General features: G+C 42.7%; 1 protein-coding gene across 1 annotated transcript in view; it reads left to right on the top strand.

Annotated features, from left to right (window-relative positions):
- fat3b (FAT atypical cadherin 3b) overlaps positions 1-14,914 on the top strand; it is a gene marked incomplete at both ends in the record, with an annotated part of 123,892 nt that overhangs the window by 25,054 nt on the left and 83,924 nt on the right. Inside the window, 5 exons of the mRNA XM_079509073.1 lie at positions 2,942-3,003; positions 6,826-7,143; positions 8,482-8,707; positions 9,253-9,324; positions 10,233-10,369. Coding sequence (XP_079365199.1) covers positions 2,942-3,003; positions 6,826-7,143; positions 8,482-8,707; positions 9,253-9,324; positions 10,233-10,369 — 815 coding nt within the window. The remainder of the gene's footprint in view (positions 1-2,941; positions 3,004-6,825; positions 7,144-8,481; positions 8,708-9,252; positions 9,325-10,232; positions 10,370-14,914) is intronic.

Here is a 14,914-nt window from a genome sequence, read left to right as displayed (position 1 = left end):
TCTCCCCTGTCAGGTGAAAAGAAGCAGCTTGGACTCCTCATGCATAAGTGTACCGCCCAGGATTACATTAGATAATTGTCACTGGGTGAAAAAATGGGTTGCAAAATCGTGGGATAAAAATTTAGAGAAGAAAAAGGCATGCCCAAATATGCAGTGTTGTGATGACAGAACAGGCCAGCTCCATATATGGACCATGGGCAGGGGCCCTGTCCAGACCCGGGCAGAGGCCTTGTGGCGGTTCTGGACAACCGTGAGTCCGATCGACTTGACACTTCCGGTGGGGGTGTGGAACGCGTGTGTCGGATTTGAAGTCGGTAGGGCTGACGGTTCTCGAGTTACGTGCATTTCAGCCGTACACACGTACAGACAGAGGTACAGACAGACAGACGTACAGAGACTTGGTGCATTTATAGATATATATATATTTAGATTTGGATGGGAGGGAGTTTGTATTAGTACCACTGTTGCAGCTATCATGAAGTAGCCTGCCTCCAGGCCCTGAATCGCTAGCCATGCTCTGAGTCTGCAGACACTGTCGAAGGCATGGGTTTTCTCGGTTAAAAATCTAACCTGCCAAATGGGGATAATCCAGTATGAACCCATCGCCAAAAGGTCTTAATGGTCACACACCCCCATCTCAGAAAACGGCATCACTGAGAGGGCTTTGAGACTGAATAATGGAGTGAAAAGAAATGAAAATTCAGGCTAATCATGAACTAAAAAGCCAGCTTTCGCATTCAGTGGAGCCTTTAACAGGGTTGTTTTCATTATCTATAATTACCCCAAATTTCTCCCAGACACCAGACTTGATTTGAGATGTTGTATTTTCGATAACGTCACTCCACTTCTCCACTCCTCAGGGCCCATTCTAACGACTGCTAAATGTAAGTGTAAGTGGATGTGATTTCAAGCAGAGAGTTCTGGCCCTGGGAGGGCACGTGTTCTGTGTGGGAATAGACTACATACATTTAAAAAAAAGTTGAATTAGCACCCTCTTGTATTGGCCTTTCTTATTCTTATAAACCCTTTTCTTCTCTCTAATCATAACATGTGCCTTCCCATGCATGAAAATGAACAAAACTTACATCCCGTCCTATCCTATGACAAAGTTCAACTGGAAGGTGTATGCTAATAGTGGTGGCACTACAGCAACTGTCAATATTTTATTAAAAAAAATAAATCATGTGATATCACTTTGCAAAATATAGGCCCAAGGAAGGGAGTGATTCTTGAGCTCACAGGAATTATGAAGTCCAGTTTTTCTCAAAAACTGTAAAATAATAAAACCTGCATTCCTACAGTATTTTTTCCCGGCTCCCGCAATTGTTTGCTCAATTGACACCAAACCTGCTAGACTGCATCTCCAGACTAGCTTCTACAAACGATCCAGACAGGTGTAATTATGACCTTTTTGACTATTTTCGTAATCTCGCTAAATAAATAATATTTAATATATAAATAAATCACTTTTTAATGCCATGGTATATGGGTATTTTATATATATTTTTAAATGACCTTCATAAAATAAGCATTGCCATTAGACCTGTGATCCATCCATGGTATTTTAATTTCTGGAGACGGAAGGGAAGTCCGTACACAGTTTCTTAGGTCCAAGTAGAAAATGTATTAACCCATTTTGACCTGAGACCAGATTCTAAAAATGTCTTCTACATCCTGACAGTTTTCTGAAAAAGCTATGTTTCTATGTCAGTCGTTCTTTGATTTTTCAAAAATAGCAGACCTACAAGCTCGTAGCGCGCCACCGAGTGGCGCGCTACGAGCTTGTAGGTCTGCTATTTTTCAATAGCTAAAGCATAACATAATGCTAACACCAAAAGGGGTTAAACAAGCTAGACAACGTTTTGACCCATGCAGGTATTCATCAGGTCTAATCATTGTTTTGACCCATGCAGGTATTCATCAGGTCTAATCATTGTTTTGACCCATGCAGGTATTCATCAGGTCTAATCATTGTTTTGACCCATGCAGGTATTCATCAGGTCTAATCATTGTTTTGACCCATGCAGGTATTCATCAGGTCTAATCATTGTTTTGACCCATGCAGGTATTCATCAGGTCTAATCATTGTTTTGACCCATGCAGGTATTCATCAGGTCTAATCATTTCTGACCACGTACTCCTAAATTAAATTGTAGAATATTTATCATCCTAAACTGGCAGGAACTGTACTTCTGTAATTCTTACTTCTAGGGGTCCAAAAGCCCCCACTATCTGCCCCTAGGGAGAGTGTTGCTCTTTACACCCAACTGGACCATGCAAAATGGCACCCTGGAACAGGGGTGTCAGACACATTTTAGGCCGCAGGCTGGGTTTGTTAGAATGAAAATTGTGTTGGAGTGTTCGATTACTTTCAGTCGGTGCGTGTGTGCGTAGGCCTACTCCCAATGCTGAAAGGCACAAATGCCTATAAATTCAGTCAGATCTTTCAGTCTCACTTTCTGCCTGCTGTATTCAAACATCCAAAGGTCGTGTACTCTCTGATGGAATGTGTGTGAACATGGTCCTGTTAATATGGTTTTAATCAGAGGCCTGATGGTCTAGACTCGAGGTTTGGTACCGGATACCACTAATGAATTTTAACGAATAGGACAGCTCCAAGTAAAAAGCATGCCAGCTTACCTTCCCATGTTTCTAATCTAGACACATATATGGCCCTATCTTTGCCAGTGCTTTACCCCTTATCCCTAAACTACTTCTCCTTTTTGTTTTACTATTTTGACAGGCAATGTGCCTTTTTAAGGCTTTTGCTACATAATGCTTCTGCATCAGCTCCAGTCAAAGATGCATCAGCACCACAATAGGCTAATTGCTCATGGCCAGGAGGGCGTGGGTAGGCTAATGGACAAGAGCCCTGCTGCTAGCATGCATGCAAATGGTAGTAACCAGCTTTTATTATTTGTCTTCAATGCTTTCTCTACAGGTCTGATCACAACGACAGCAAGAAAACTGGACAGAGAACAGCAGGCAGAGCACTTCTTAGAGGTAAAAAAAAGAAAGAAAGAAAGTCTGTTGCGTTGTTTACACATTTCACGCTGTTGTTATTATTATTTATCTGGTCTCGCCACCTGTCATAGCCCAGAATGAACACAAGGAATGTAGAGGACACCCCTGTCATGCCCTCAAGGCTCTACAAATCATGATGAATGGCCATAGTTTTGGGCTTGTAGGTTTTTTGACAGGAGCCCAGAAGGTTCAGGGGGATTTTCTTAAATGTAATAATTTATCATCAGTTATCTCCCTCACTCAGGACGGGAGGCAGGGATGAGAAGAGTTTGGTGTGTGCTGTATTTGATAAGCCCAGACACAGACACAGCAGGCACTGGGCAAACAGATAGCTCTGTGATTACCATTTTGTTTGTGCCTTCTGCTCTGCATGCAGATGAACCCTGATAATAAGAGATTTGTGACTTTTTTGAGGCGAGAGGGAAACTTTTAACTTCCCCCGGACTCCCTCGCTAGATATTGAATTCTGTCAAAGTTAGGAGCCCTATGCCCTTCTGTGATACAGAATAATATAGCTCACTGGGTTTGAGTTATCTACTCAATATTCTAGCTGTGTGCTTGCATTTGTATTACCAATTGACTTGTCTGGCACTTAAAACTACTGCTCCTTGTTCAGTGGCACAAAGTCAAGACAACAACAACAAAAAAGTGCCAAGCTTATCACAGTACATTATAAAAAATATTAATATTGCATACAACAAATCTTTTAGTTTAAGTCAAGAGTGCCAAAATGGACCCAGAGCTTTGTAGAAGTAGCAGAAGAAGCTTGAGTAATAAAGCCAGAGAGACAGAAGGCACAGATGGACATTTCTTAACACTATATTGTGCCAAATCTGCACGCCAAAGCCGTTCAAAAACAGGGATTTGAAAATATCCATATTGTCGCATTGTCCTCACCCTGCAGCCAACAAGTTAAGTGAATTAACAGTCTAAGATGGATGTGATTTGACCAGCGGTGGCAAGATACATATAAACACACACACACACATACACACACACACACACACACACACACACACACATACACGCACAGTCGCACACACACATGCGCGCGCACGTATGCGCGGTTTTGCACACGTACGCGCACGTACTCAGTGCACAGTGCACACTCAGTGCAGTGCCCACTGCTTCTGTTCGCCAGTCTGTGAAGCTTGTCTCTGCATAGTCTGGTGAGCAGTAAAGCTGCCAGCTGTGGTGGCGTTCAGCCTGCACTGATGTTATTGATCCACGATCAAGCCAGTGCCACACGGCCTCCATCGGATCAATAGTACAAAGAGAATCCTGGGTGAGCTCAGCAGCCCCACATGGCTGCCACACATGTGTGGGTTTGTGGGTTTCTTTGGTGAATTGAGGTCAGTTAAGTGACCAGATATGCAGTCCCTTGTATTTTGAGCACAAGTATGGGCTTTACTGCTGTATTGATGTGATGTTTGAATGTTAATTAGAGCTGTCACGACCATGACATTTTACTTGACGATTAATTGTCATATAAATAATTGTGGTGCTTTAATTGTGTTAACATATATAATAACTCTTTTAGGCTTTGTAATCAAAATATAATGGCCAAAACAGGTCATGGTTGTGAGCTTGTAGATCTGCTATTTCTAGTATTTGTAAAAATGTTTTAAATTGTATGACATTTTTTCAACAGATGAATTCATACAGAGTTACAGACTAATAAACACAATTATACAAAAATAATTGGGATTATCTCAAATAATTGGGATTAGGCCATAATGTGATAATTGTGACCATTCCTATTTGGTAAAACAATAATGCGAGCAAGACCTTCTGGCTTCAGAGAGAGAGAGAAAAAGATAATCTAGGCTCGGCTACAGATGTTTACAAAATGTAATTCTGCAAATTTAACAGATCTGTTCCTGCCTATATAGCAGCTGCTGATAGTAACATTACGTTGTTAGACTTGTCCTCAATTTACCTCTGACTACAGTATATTGCTTTGGGCTGCATACAGTACAAAGCAAAGGGTTCATTATTAATGCTAAAAGAGAATAGCGTCTGCTCACTGGTGATGTTGAAAAAGCTCAGCTGTATTTTCATTGCGTTAACTTTTCGATCAATTCAGACCTTCATCAGGACATATGACCTATGTGCTGATGAAATTCTGAATTGATCGAAACTTTGACGGCGCAAATACAGCAGAGCTTTTTCAACATCACCAGTGTGCAGACTCCATTCAACATCACCAGTGTGCAGACTCCATTCAACATCACCAGTGTGCAGACTCCATTCAACATCACCAGTGTGCAGACTCCATTCAACATCACCAGTGTGCAGACTCCATTCAACATCACCAGTGTGCAGACTCCATTCTCTTCAACATCACCAGTGTGCAGACTCCATTCAACATCACCAGTGTGCAGACTCCATTCTCTTCAACATCACCAGTGTGCAGACTCCATTCAACATCACCAGTGTGCAGACTCCATTCTCTTCAACATCACCAGTGTGCAGACTCCATTCAGACTCCATTCTACATCACCAGTGTGCAGACTCCATTCAACATCACCAGTGTGCAGACTCCATTCAGACTCCATTCTACATCACCAGTGTGCAGACTCCATTCAACATCACCAGTGTGCAGACTCCATTCAACATCACCAGTGTGCAGACTCCATTCTCTTCAACATCACCAGTGTGCAGACTCCATTCAACATCACCAGTGTGCAGACTCCATTCTCTTCAACATCACCAGTGTGCAGACTCCATTCAACATCACCAGTGTGCAGACTCCATTCTCTTCAACATCACCAGTGTGCAGACTCCATTCAGACTCCATTCTACATCACCAGTGTGCAGACTCCATTCAACATCACCAGTGTGCAGACTCCATTCAGACTCCATTCTACATCACCAGTGTGCAGACTCCATTCAACATCACCAGTGTGCAGACTCCATTCAACATCACCAGTGTGCAGACTCCATTCTCTTCAACATCACCAGTGTGCAGACTCCATTCAACATCACCAGTGTGCAGACTCCATTCTCTTCAACATCACCAGTGTGCAGACTCCATTCAACATCACCAGTGTGCAGACTCCATTCTCTTCAACATCACCAGTGTGCAGACTCCATTCAGACTCCATTCTACATCACCAGTGTGCAGACTCCATTCAACATCACCAGTGTGCAGACTCCATTCAGACTCCATTCTACATCACCAGTGTGCAGACTCCATTCAACATCACCAGTGTGCAGACTCCATTCAACATCACCAGTGTGCAGACTCCATTCTCTTCAACATCACCAGTGTGCAGACTCCATTCAACATCACCAGTGTGCAGACTCCATTCTCTTCAACATCACCAGTGTGCAGACTCCATTCAACATCACCAGTGTGCAGACTCCATTCAACATCACCAGTGTGCAGACTCCATTCAACACCACCAGTGTGCAGACTCCATTCAGACTCCATTCAGACTCCATTCTATTTTGTGTTATAGTTTTGCTTGTCTTGCACCTGGGCCACGAATTGTGCGTGCACTACCTTCCTCATGCGTCCTTTATTAATGATGCCATGTTGGTTATTAAACAACCACTGTATGTCCTTTCTGTTTCTATGTAAACCATGCCTGTTTTCTGTCTCTTTGTCTGTCTGTGTGGTAGCTGGTAGCTACACATGCTTACATGCTGTGTGTGTGTGTGTGTGTGTGTGTTTGTGTGTGTGCGTGCGTGCGTGCGTGCGTGCGTGCGTGCGTGCGTGCGTGCGTGCGTGCGTGCGTGCGTGCGTGTGTATGTATACGCAATGCGTGCGCACTGTACACGTGGGTGTATTCGCAGGTGACAGTGATCGATGGACCCATAACCACACGGCAGTCCACTGTCTGGATCATAGTTCACATAGACGACGAGAACGACAACCCCCCCATCTTCCCGGAGACCACCTACCGTGTCAGTCTACCCGAGCGAGACCGCAATGCCAGGCGCGGCGACCCCGTCTACCGCGTGTTCGCATACGACCGTGACCTGGGGGCCAATGGAAACATCACCTACAGCATCGTCGATGGCAACGAGGAGGAGAGGTTTACCATCGACCCCCGGACGGCCATGGTGTCGTCTAGGAAGATGGTGGCTGCAGGAATTGTCGATGTCCTCACTGTGAGTGTCACTTCCCGATTTAAATGTATGTCACACTGCAATAAATTAATGAATTAATCAATCAATACTTAAATGTTTCATGTGCACTTATGACTAATTTACATTTAGCCGTGTAAATAAATTAACCGAAATGAACTCATAAATGAACCCAGGCCATCATATGAATAATATAAAACATTTAAATATTGTGAAAATATTGTGAAATAAAAGTGTTTCATGCTTTTTTTTGTTTTAAATTAACAGTTCTCAGACTGAATACAAAAATTGGAATGACTCCCTACTCCTAGTGTCCCAAGAGTTTCACTCTATAGTGACAGCTTTACCACTGTTCCAGATCCATGAACTTTATCCTATTGGATTTATACATGTAGCTATTTATCAAATATCCAATATGCTGGCCCTCCACAAAATCTATAAAAGTAACGTCAAAACAAGTACGTTTCATTTTTTTTTGTAATGCCTTGTCTTTCAAAATAAATAAAAGGCTTTGCTCTGAACCCGTTGCTGATAAAGAGACATCTAGCAAACCACTCGGCAGTGGAAAACACTTCCAGAAAGACAGATGACTGTGTAACTGTATTTGTTAACCTTGTAAATATAGTCTGTAATGAGACGGTGCAACGGCTTCATTCACTGCATTCAAGTACTGCTCAGTTCTGATCAGTTCAGTTACACACATTCAGTATGATACACTTGCTGTGTCCGATGCTTATGTACACTGCAATATTCATTTGTATAAACTAGACAAACAAATATTAGATGCCTTGAAGTCCACTGCCCGAGTTATGTCCTTGTATAAACTAGACAAACAAATATTAGATGCCTTGAAGTCCACTGCCCGAGTTATGTCTGGGACAGCCAAACACACACACACACACACACACACACACACACACACACACACACACACACACACACACACACACACACACACACACACACACTGCCTACATATGGAGATCTCTGTCTGTGCTTGTCCCTTTTATGCCCCTTTAACTTCTTTCAAACTATCTTTGAAATTTCATTGAATATGACGTTTGTGTAAAAAGTAGAACATTTGTGTAAATCAGTTCTTCTGTCAAGAAGACACATACGACAGGGGTAGCATTTCTGTTGGAAGTCAAATATGATGCAAAATTGCAAATACAATAGATAATAATAATAGACAATAGATCATTCAAAACATATCCTGAATACCAGAAAACCCAGAAGAAAACAACAACAATTTGTGCTGTAATAAACCATTATGGATGCACACACACGGCGCCTCAACGGATCTCGATTAAGTCAAACAGGAAGGAGCTGTTTTGTAACATTTTGTAATGTGTTTCCTCCCAGATTAAGGCAGAGGATGGCGGAGACCCTCCGCTGTGGTCCACCGTCGGGCTTCACATAGAGTGGATCCGCAAGCCCGTGCCCTCGTCGCTGCCCCTGCTGTTTGCCCAGAGGTACTACAACTTCTCCGTATCAGAGACGGCCACCGTCGCTCAGCCCGTGGGCGTGGTCTCCATACGGCAGTCCAGCCGCGTGTCCGCTCCGACCATTGTGTGGTTTGACATCACCGGTGAGCGCATCCAACTAGCATCTACAATAATGGTTATTACTTCACAATATAGTATGTCTATAGATGTTATGGTGCATGCATACAATTCAGGCCGCATGAGGAGCCACAGTCACCACGATACAGAGGAGAGAAAGGGTATCTGCTTGCTAACACAGCTATAACTCTGTTTCAAAAGGACTTATAGGCATACATTGTTACACGCCCGGAAATTTAATGAACACTCCGGATATTGATGTGTAGTAAGAAAAGAAACGATCTAGGCGAAACGCATATCTGATCATGAAAAGATGTCTGACTTGTAAATGTTTTATTAGCCTCTCATATTTATTTTATTAATTATTTTATTAACCTCTCATATTTCTTCTCGTTATCTTCTTTCCCTTTCTTATGTTATTTTCTCTTTCCATTCTTCTCTCTCTCCCTTTCCTTCCATTCTCTTTCCTTCTCTCCCTCTTCTCTCCCTCTCTCTCCACCTCCTTCCCTCCCCCCTCTCTTCCCTCCCCCCTCTCTTCCCTCTTCCTCCCTCCCTCTTCCGCTCTATGAAGGGGGAAGACTTGCTCGAGACACGTTCTACATTCCTCAAAATGCATGTGGCAGGAACTGTTCCCTCGACACAGGTGTGGTGAAGCTAACTTTCTATTTAAAAGTTGCCTTTAAATTGCCAGTTCCCCCATTTGTCAAATCTGTTTAGACAGAAATAGATATCCGCGTTGTTTTTTCCACTCCGTTAGACACAACCAGCTCTCCCGCCCATCGCATAAGTGACAGCGAGATGTCAAAACACTGTTCTTTATTTAACGGCCAACAAACCGAGTAATCTCTTTTTTGTTTTGCTTAATGCTGTCCGATAATTTTATTCTCAGTCCTAAATTAACCGACCTTCTCTCCTGACAGAGAGAAGGGGGTAAAAAAGGCTAAATCCCTGTGCTTTACTCACTCACTACGGTTGAGTGGTCCTGTGAAAAATGCCCAATCAGTATTCATACGCTGAGGAAAACTCCGGTGCCCTGGATATCTCCGCTGAGAGAAGCTGGAATGAGACGAAGGATGGCGCTGAATGCCCAAACACGTCTATCAATGCTCTCCGTCGCACTAATCAAACATTAAGGCCCCTTGACTTTAAACTTTTCTGCCCTGTGGAAAATGGCCTCGCACCCCTGATTTTTTGATCCCAGAGATGGGTTGTGTTTTTTAGTGATAAGACAGATGTTTATGTGGCTGTTAACAGCTCTCAGGCTGGCAAGTGGCTTTTCGGTGCTAGATTGCATAGCATCTCTCAGTTCATTTCATTTCACGGGCCCTCCAGACACCGGCACCTGGCCAAAACAATTACACAGTAATAACTTAAAGCGCCTGAGAGTATAGCACTCTGAGTGAATACTAAGTGATTGAAACTCCTGGGATCTGTGTGTGTATGTGGGGATATACGCAATACGCATGTGTTCATCTGTGTCGATCTCTGTTTGGGTGTGCGTGTGTGTGTGCGTGTGTGTCTGTCTGCCTGTGTGTGTATTTGTGACACTAGGGAGCTTCGACATGCAGTTTGACCTTCAGATGGGGATGGGGACTATAGTGGTGGCGAGACCATTGGATGCAGAGGTACAGGCTGTTTATAACATGACCATACAGGTGACAGACGGGTCCAGCTTTGCCACAGCACAGGTACGCACTCTATCCTTCTGTTCCCCTCATGGCAAAGGTACAGCTACAGTAGTACCCTCTTGATTTACTGCGTTTGATTGCACAGACACTCAGCAATTACTGCAGCGTTTCATTCCCTGATTAAGAGGGAATATGTTTTGTATGTCTGAGTAGTCCTTAAGTTGAGGACCATCATGCTGCAGCTGTTGCGTGGATCTATAGGGAAATACCACACTTTGTTTGGGTTGATTGTTTTAGGGCTATTGAGCCATCTTCAAAGTGCATATATCCATATCGTGTCTGTCTCTGTTTGACTGTGTCTCTCTCTCTCTCTCTCTCTCTCTCTCTCTCTCTCTCTCTCTCTCTCTCTCTCTCTCTCTCTCTCTCTCACTTTAATGCTGTTGCAGCATCTCCTATAACATCTATATATCTATGTATCTATGTAGATATGAACCTTAAAGGAGAATTCCATGCTAGAAGGCTTTCTTACCTTTATTTGTAGTTGTTATGTCCTCACCAAAGAGGTCCAGGTGTTATTTTGTGCAAAAGTGCATTATTGGCTATTTCCCCTAATATAAGCCCTCAATGGGGGTTGGATTTGAGTGCTAATTTGCTTATTTCCATCGAAATAACTAGTAAAGTGTGCCGCTTGGGATACTATTTACATTATGAAGAGAGGAAATATACCTATTTTTTTTCCTTTTTTTTTAGCGATGGAAATAAGCGAATTAGCACAACAACCCAATGTGTCTCTCTCTCTCTCTCTCTCTCTCTCTCTCTCTCTCTCTCTCTCTCTCTCTCTCTCTCTCTCTCACTTTAATGCTGTTGCAGCATCTCCTATAACATCTATATATCTATGTCTCGGTTTGTCTGCTTCTCTCGCTCTTGTCTGTCTGTCTGTCTGTCTGTCTGTCTGTCTGTCTGTCTGTCTGTCTGTCTGTCTGTCTGTCTGTCTGTCTGTCTGTCTGTCTACGTGTATTTGACGTTCTGCTCCTCTCAGTTATTCTCACATTCTCTTTCATGACTTTCTTGTTGCTGTCAGACGTGAAACGTACGTACATGCTCATGCTGTCTTGGTTCGGATTTGTTTTAAAAGGAAACCTAATCTCACCAGGAATAACCTGGATAAAGAAATGTGAAAGCACCAGGTAGCTGGAGCTATAGAGGAGTTGATCGAAATTTCATCTACGTCCACGTCCATACTACTTACACCTGATTGTCAGGATCTCATTAAAATCAATAGTTTTCAACTGCTGTCTTTTCCCACAGTCTTTCCTTTTTTATGTTGACCCGGAAAGAACTTTCTAATATCTTAATTTGTTTTGTCTGACTACAACAGAACAGGCAGCTGCTGCTTCGATTTTTTGTAAACTTTTTGCTTTTTTTTGGGACTTGTATTATGTTCATATTTTTAGTCCTGCACCTGCACAACATTTGTATAATTTTTTTATTATTACAACCCACTCCTTTTTTTCACAACCCTGACCATCCACTTTAGAAACACTGAAGTGTGGTTGCCCAGATATTGCTAAAACTTTACATGGTGGGCGCCCGCTGGCCTAGTGGTCCAGGCGGATGCCACATATAGGCTCTGGCCAGACAGCGTGTCGCGTGTTCGAGTCCCGTTCATGATGACTCTTGCTGCATGTCTCCCCCTGTCTCTCTCTCCCTCTTTCTTGTCAATCTTCACTTGTATCTAACAATAAAGACAGTAAAGTAAAAAAAAGAAAACCTAAAAAAAAAAAAAAAACTTTACATGGTGCTTATAAATGTAGGTACAGCTAAGTAACTATACATACCATTACGTAACATAGTATATTGTTGGCTGCATCACATTTCACATACTGTATGACACTTCTGTTTACATTTATACATTATCTTGACAAAAGCTGATTTTACTTCGACTTTTGCACTTTTGAAGGTACATTCCTCTCAAATGCCATTCCTATTAAACATCATTTTTCTTTACAATGTTTTCAGTGAGCTCACACTGTTTCTTCAGAAAGAGTATTTCTTTCTAATTTTGGAGTTATGATCGTCATGGTCCTTTGTGCTGACACATACAAAACTCAGGCTAAACTCCCCACCCAACTTTAAGTTGTGTTCTTATTTTTCCACGATACATGAATTGTCAGAACTTCTACAATTTGAATACTAGGCCTACATAGATATGAACCTTAAAGGAGAATTCCATGCTAGAAGGCTTTCTTACCTTTATTTGTGAGGTCCAGGTGTTATTTTGTGCAAAAGTGCATTATTGGCTATTTCCCCTAATATAAGCCCTCAATGGGGGTTGGATTTGAGTGCTAATTTGCTTATTTCCATCGAAATAACTATTAAAGTGTGCCGCTTGGGATACTATTTACATTATGAAGAGAGGAAATATACCTCTTTTTTTTCTTTTTCTTTTTTTAAGCGATGGAAATAAGCGAATTAGCACAACAACCCAATGCCCCATTCAATTCAATGCAATTCAATTCAATTAATTGAGGGCTTATGGTAGGGGAAATAGCCAATAATGCGCATTTGCACAAAATAACACCTGGACCTCTTTGGTCTACAAATAAAGGTAAGAAGCATGGAGTTCTCCTTTAAAATGTTTGTAATATTCCACTCATAACCAAATTTAATCACTTACACGATGAACGGTTTTGGACAAATGAAGGTCATAGAGAAAAGCATGATAATCAAGGAAAACTCTGCTGTTTTTGCTGAGTCATGTGTTACAACTCAAATCATAAACCAAGCTGTGCTGTGCATTTTTCAGTGCCTTGTAGTCTAGTCTAGCCATGATGAGTATCCCTATGAGCATAATTGGCCGTGGGAGGGAGGGAAGCCGCTGCAAGCCGGGTGGGGAGGCCAATCTTTGCTGCTGCACCAGCGATTCTGCCTTGACAGTGGGGGGTGTTGAATGGTTAGGACTAGGAGAAGGGTGCAGGTGCTTACGTCCTTCCGGGTGGGGGCTCCTCTCTGGCAGGTGAGCCAGCAGTGACAAGACTGCAGTGATATGAGTATTCGAGAATTGACATAAACCATCATTTGGAGTTACCATCAACAACATTTGGAGTGAAAAAAGGAGAAAATCACTGGCTACTTTAAATTATATGTTGTTATATTTACTGTCGCCGGCAGAAATATCTCAATTTTTCAATTTCAACATTTTAGGTTTTTTCGTATATTAATGTTGTACTTCATCATACAAGCGTGTCAAACAAAAGTAGTGAAAAAAAAAACGCCTCGTGATGCGAGCCACTGTGGGCCTGTAGATCTGCTATTTTCTCTATTTTCCACCAGGATAGGATCGTTTGTGACGTTACAGTATATTCAGAATCATAATGCTTAGTAATGTTGTGGAAATTAATGCATGTTGTGTTTTCAATAAATGGATGGCTGGCATACATTATACATGACAGATTGATTACATGACTACATGAATGTTGTGTGGAACCAGAAACGGAGACGGAAACCAGAAAGGCGGCACAACAGTCTTTACTCAAACTAATACATAAGAAGTACACCTCACAGGGCGAATGATACTTAACTTAAACACAAGGAAACCCCAGGCTCTCCAACAGCATGGCATCATTTTAAGAACCGACACAGAGTCACAGAAACACAGCACTTAAATAATAAAGTCACAATTAGTCCAATTGTCCGCAGCTGCGTTTACAATTTAGGCATTTAGCAGACGCTCTTAATCCAGAGCGACTTACAATAAGCAAGAACAAAAAACATGGTAATACATCAAAACATAAAAAAGTAATCATGAATCGTAAGCTTAAGAACCTAACAGTGGAATATCTATCTAAGGAAACTATGTGTATACACTATAGAGTGCTACTGTACAGTATGTCTACATAAAGTGCTATTTAAGTTACATGAGTTGAGCCTGTGCATACGCCTGTAGGAGGTCGAGGCCAGGGCAAGTACTATACGGCAAGTGCTGTGGGCTAAGATGGAGTCTGAAGAGGTGCGTTTTCAGACTGCGGCGGAAGATTGGGAGTGAATCTGCAGTTGTGATTGTAATGGGAAGTGCATTCCATAGTTTTGGAGCCAGAAGGGAGAAGAGTTTGGGACGTGCGTTCCCAGGGCCAGGGGTAAAACTGTCAATCAGGTAGGACGGGGGCGGGGAAACACACCATGAGGTTGGTGGTCCAAGCATGGCACGTTCTGGGACAGAGCGTGACAGAAGGACTAAAGAATTGATCACATAGTGATATAATTGTCAGGTGTCTCCGTTGTGTCCCCCCCCCCCCCCATATTAGTCTGATTATTATTGTGGTAACGTCTATGTTTGTGTGTCAGTGTCAACCTCGCGTTGCTTTCCGTTTCCGACGTTCTGTGTGTGGTTCATTGTCTCCACCAGGCCGAAGGCATGGGGAGAGAGTATGTTTTGCACTCCGTCCGTCCGTCCGTGTGTGTGTGTGTGTGTGTGTCCGTCCGTCCGTCCTTCCGTCTGTGACCAGCTAATCTCCGGCACCGTTAACCCGGTCGATGCCAAATATTGCACACACACTCCCTGGATGCCAACAATGAACCTCTGCCCCAAAATTTCCAGAACGGCCT

This window comes from Electrona antarctica (assembly GCF_951216825.1).
Source record: "Electrona antarctica genome assembly, chromosome: 8".
In the NCBI taxonomy this organism is placed as follows: domain Eukaryota; kingdom Metazoa; phylum Chordata; class Actinopteri; order Myctophiformes; family Myctophidae; genus Electrona; species Electrona antarctica.
This window is presented reverse-complemented; position numbering and strand designations above follow the sequence as displayed.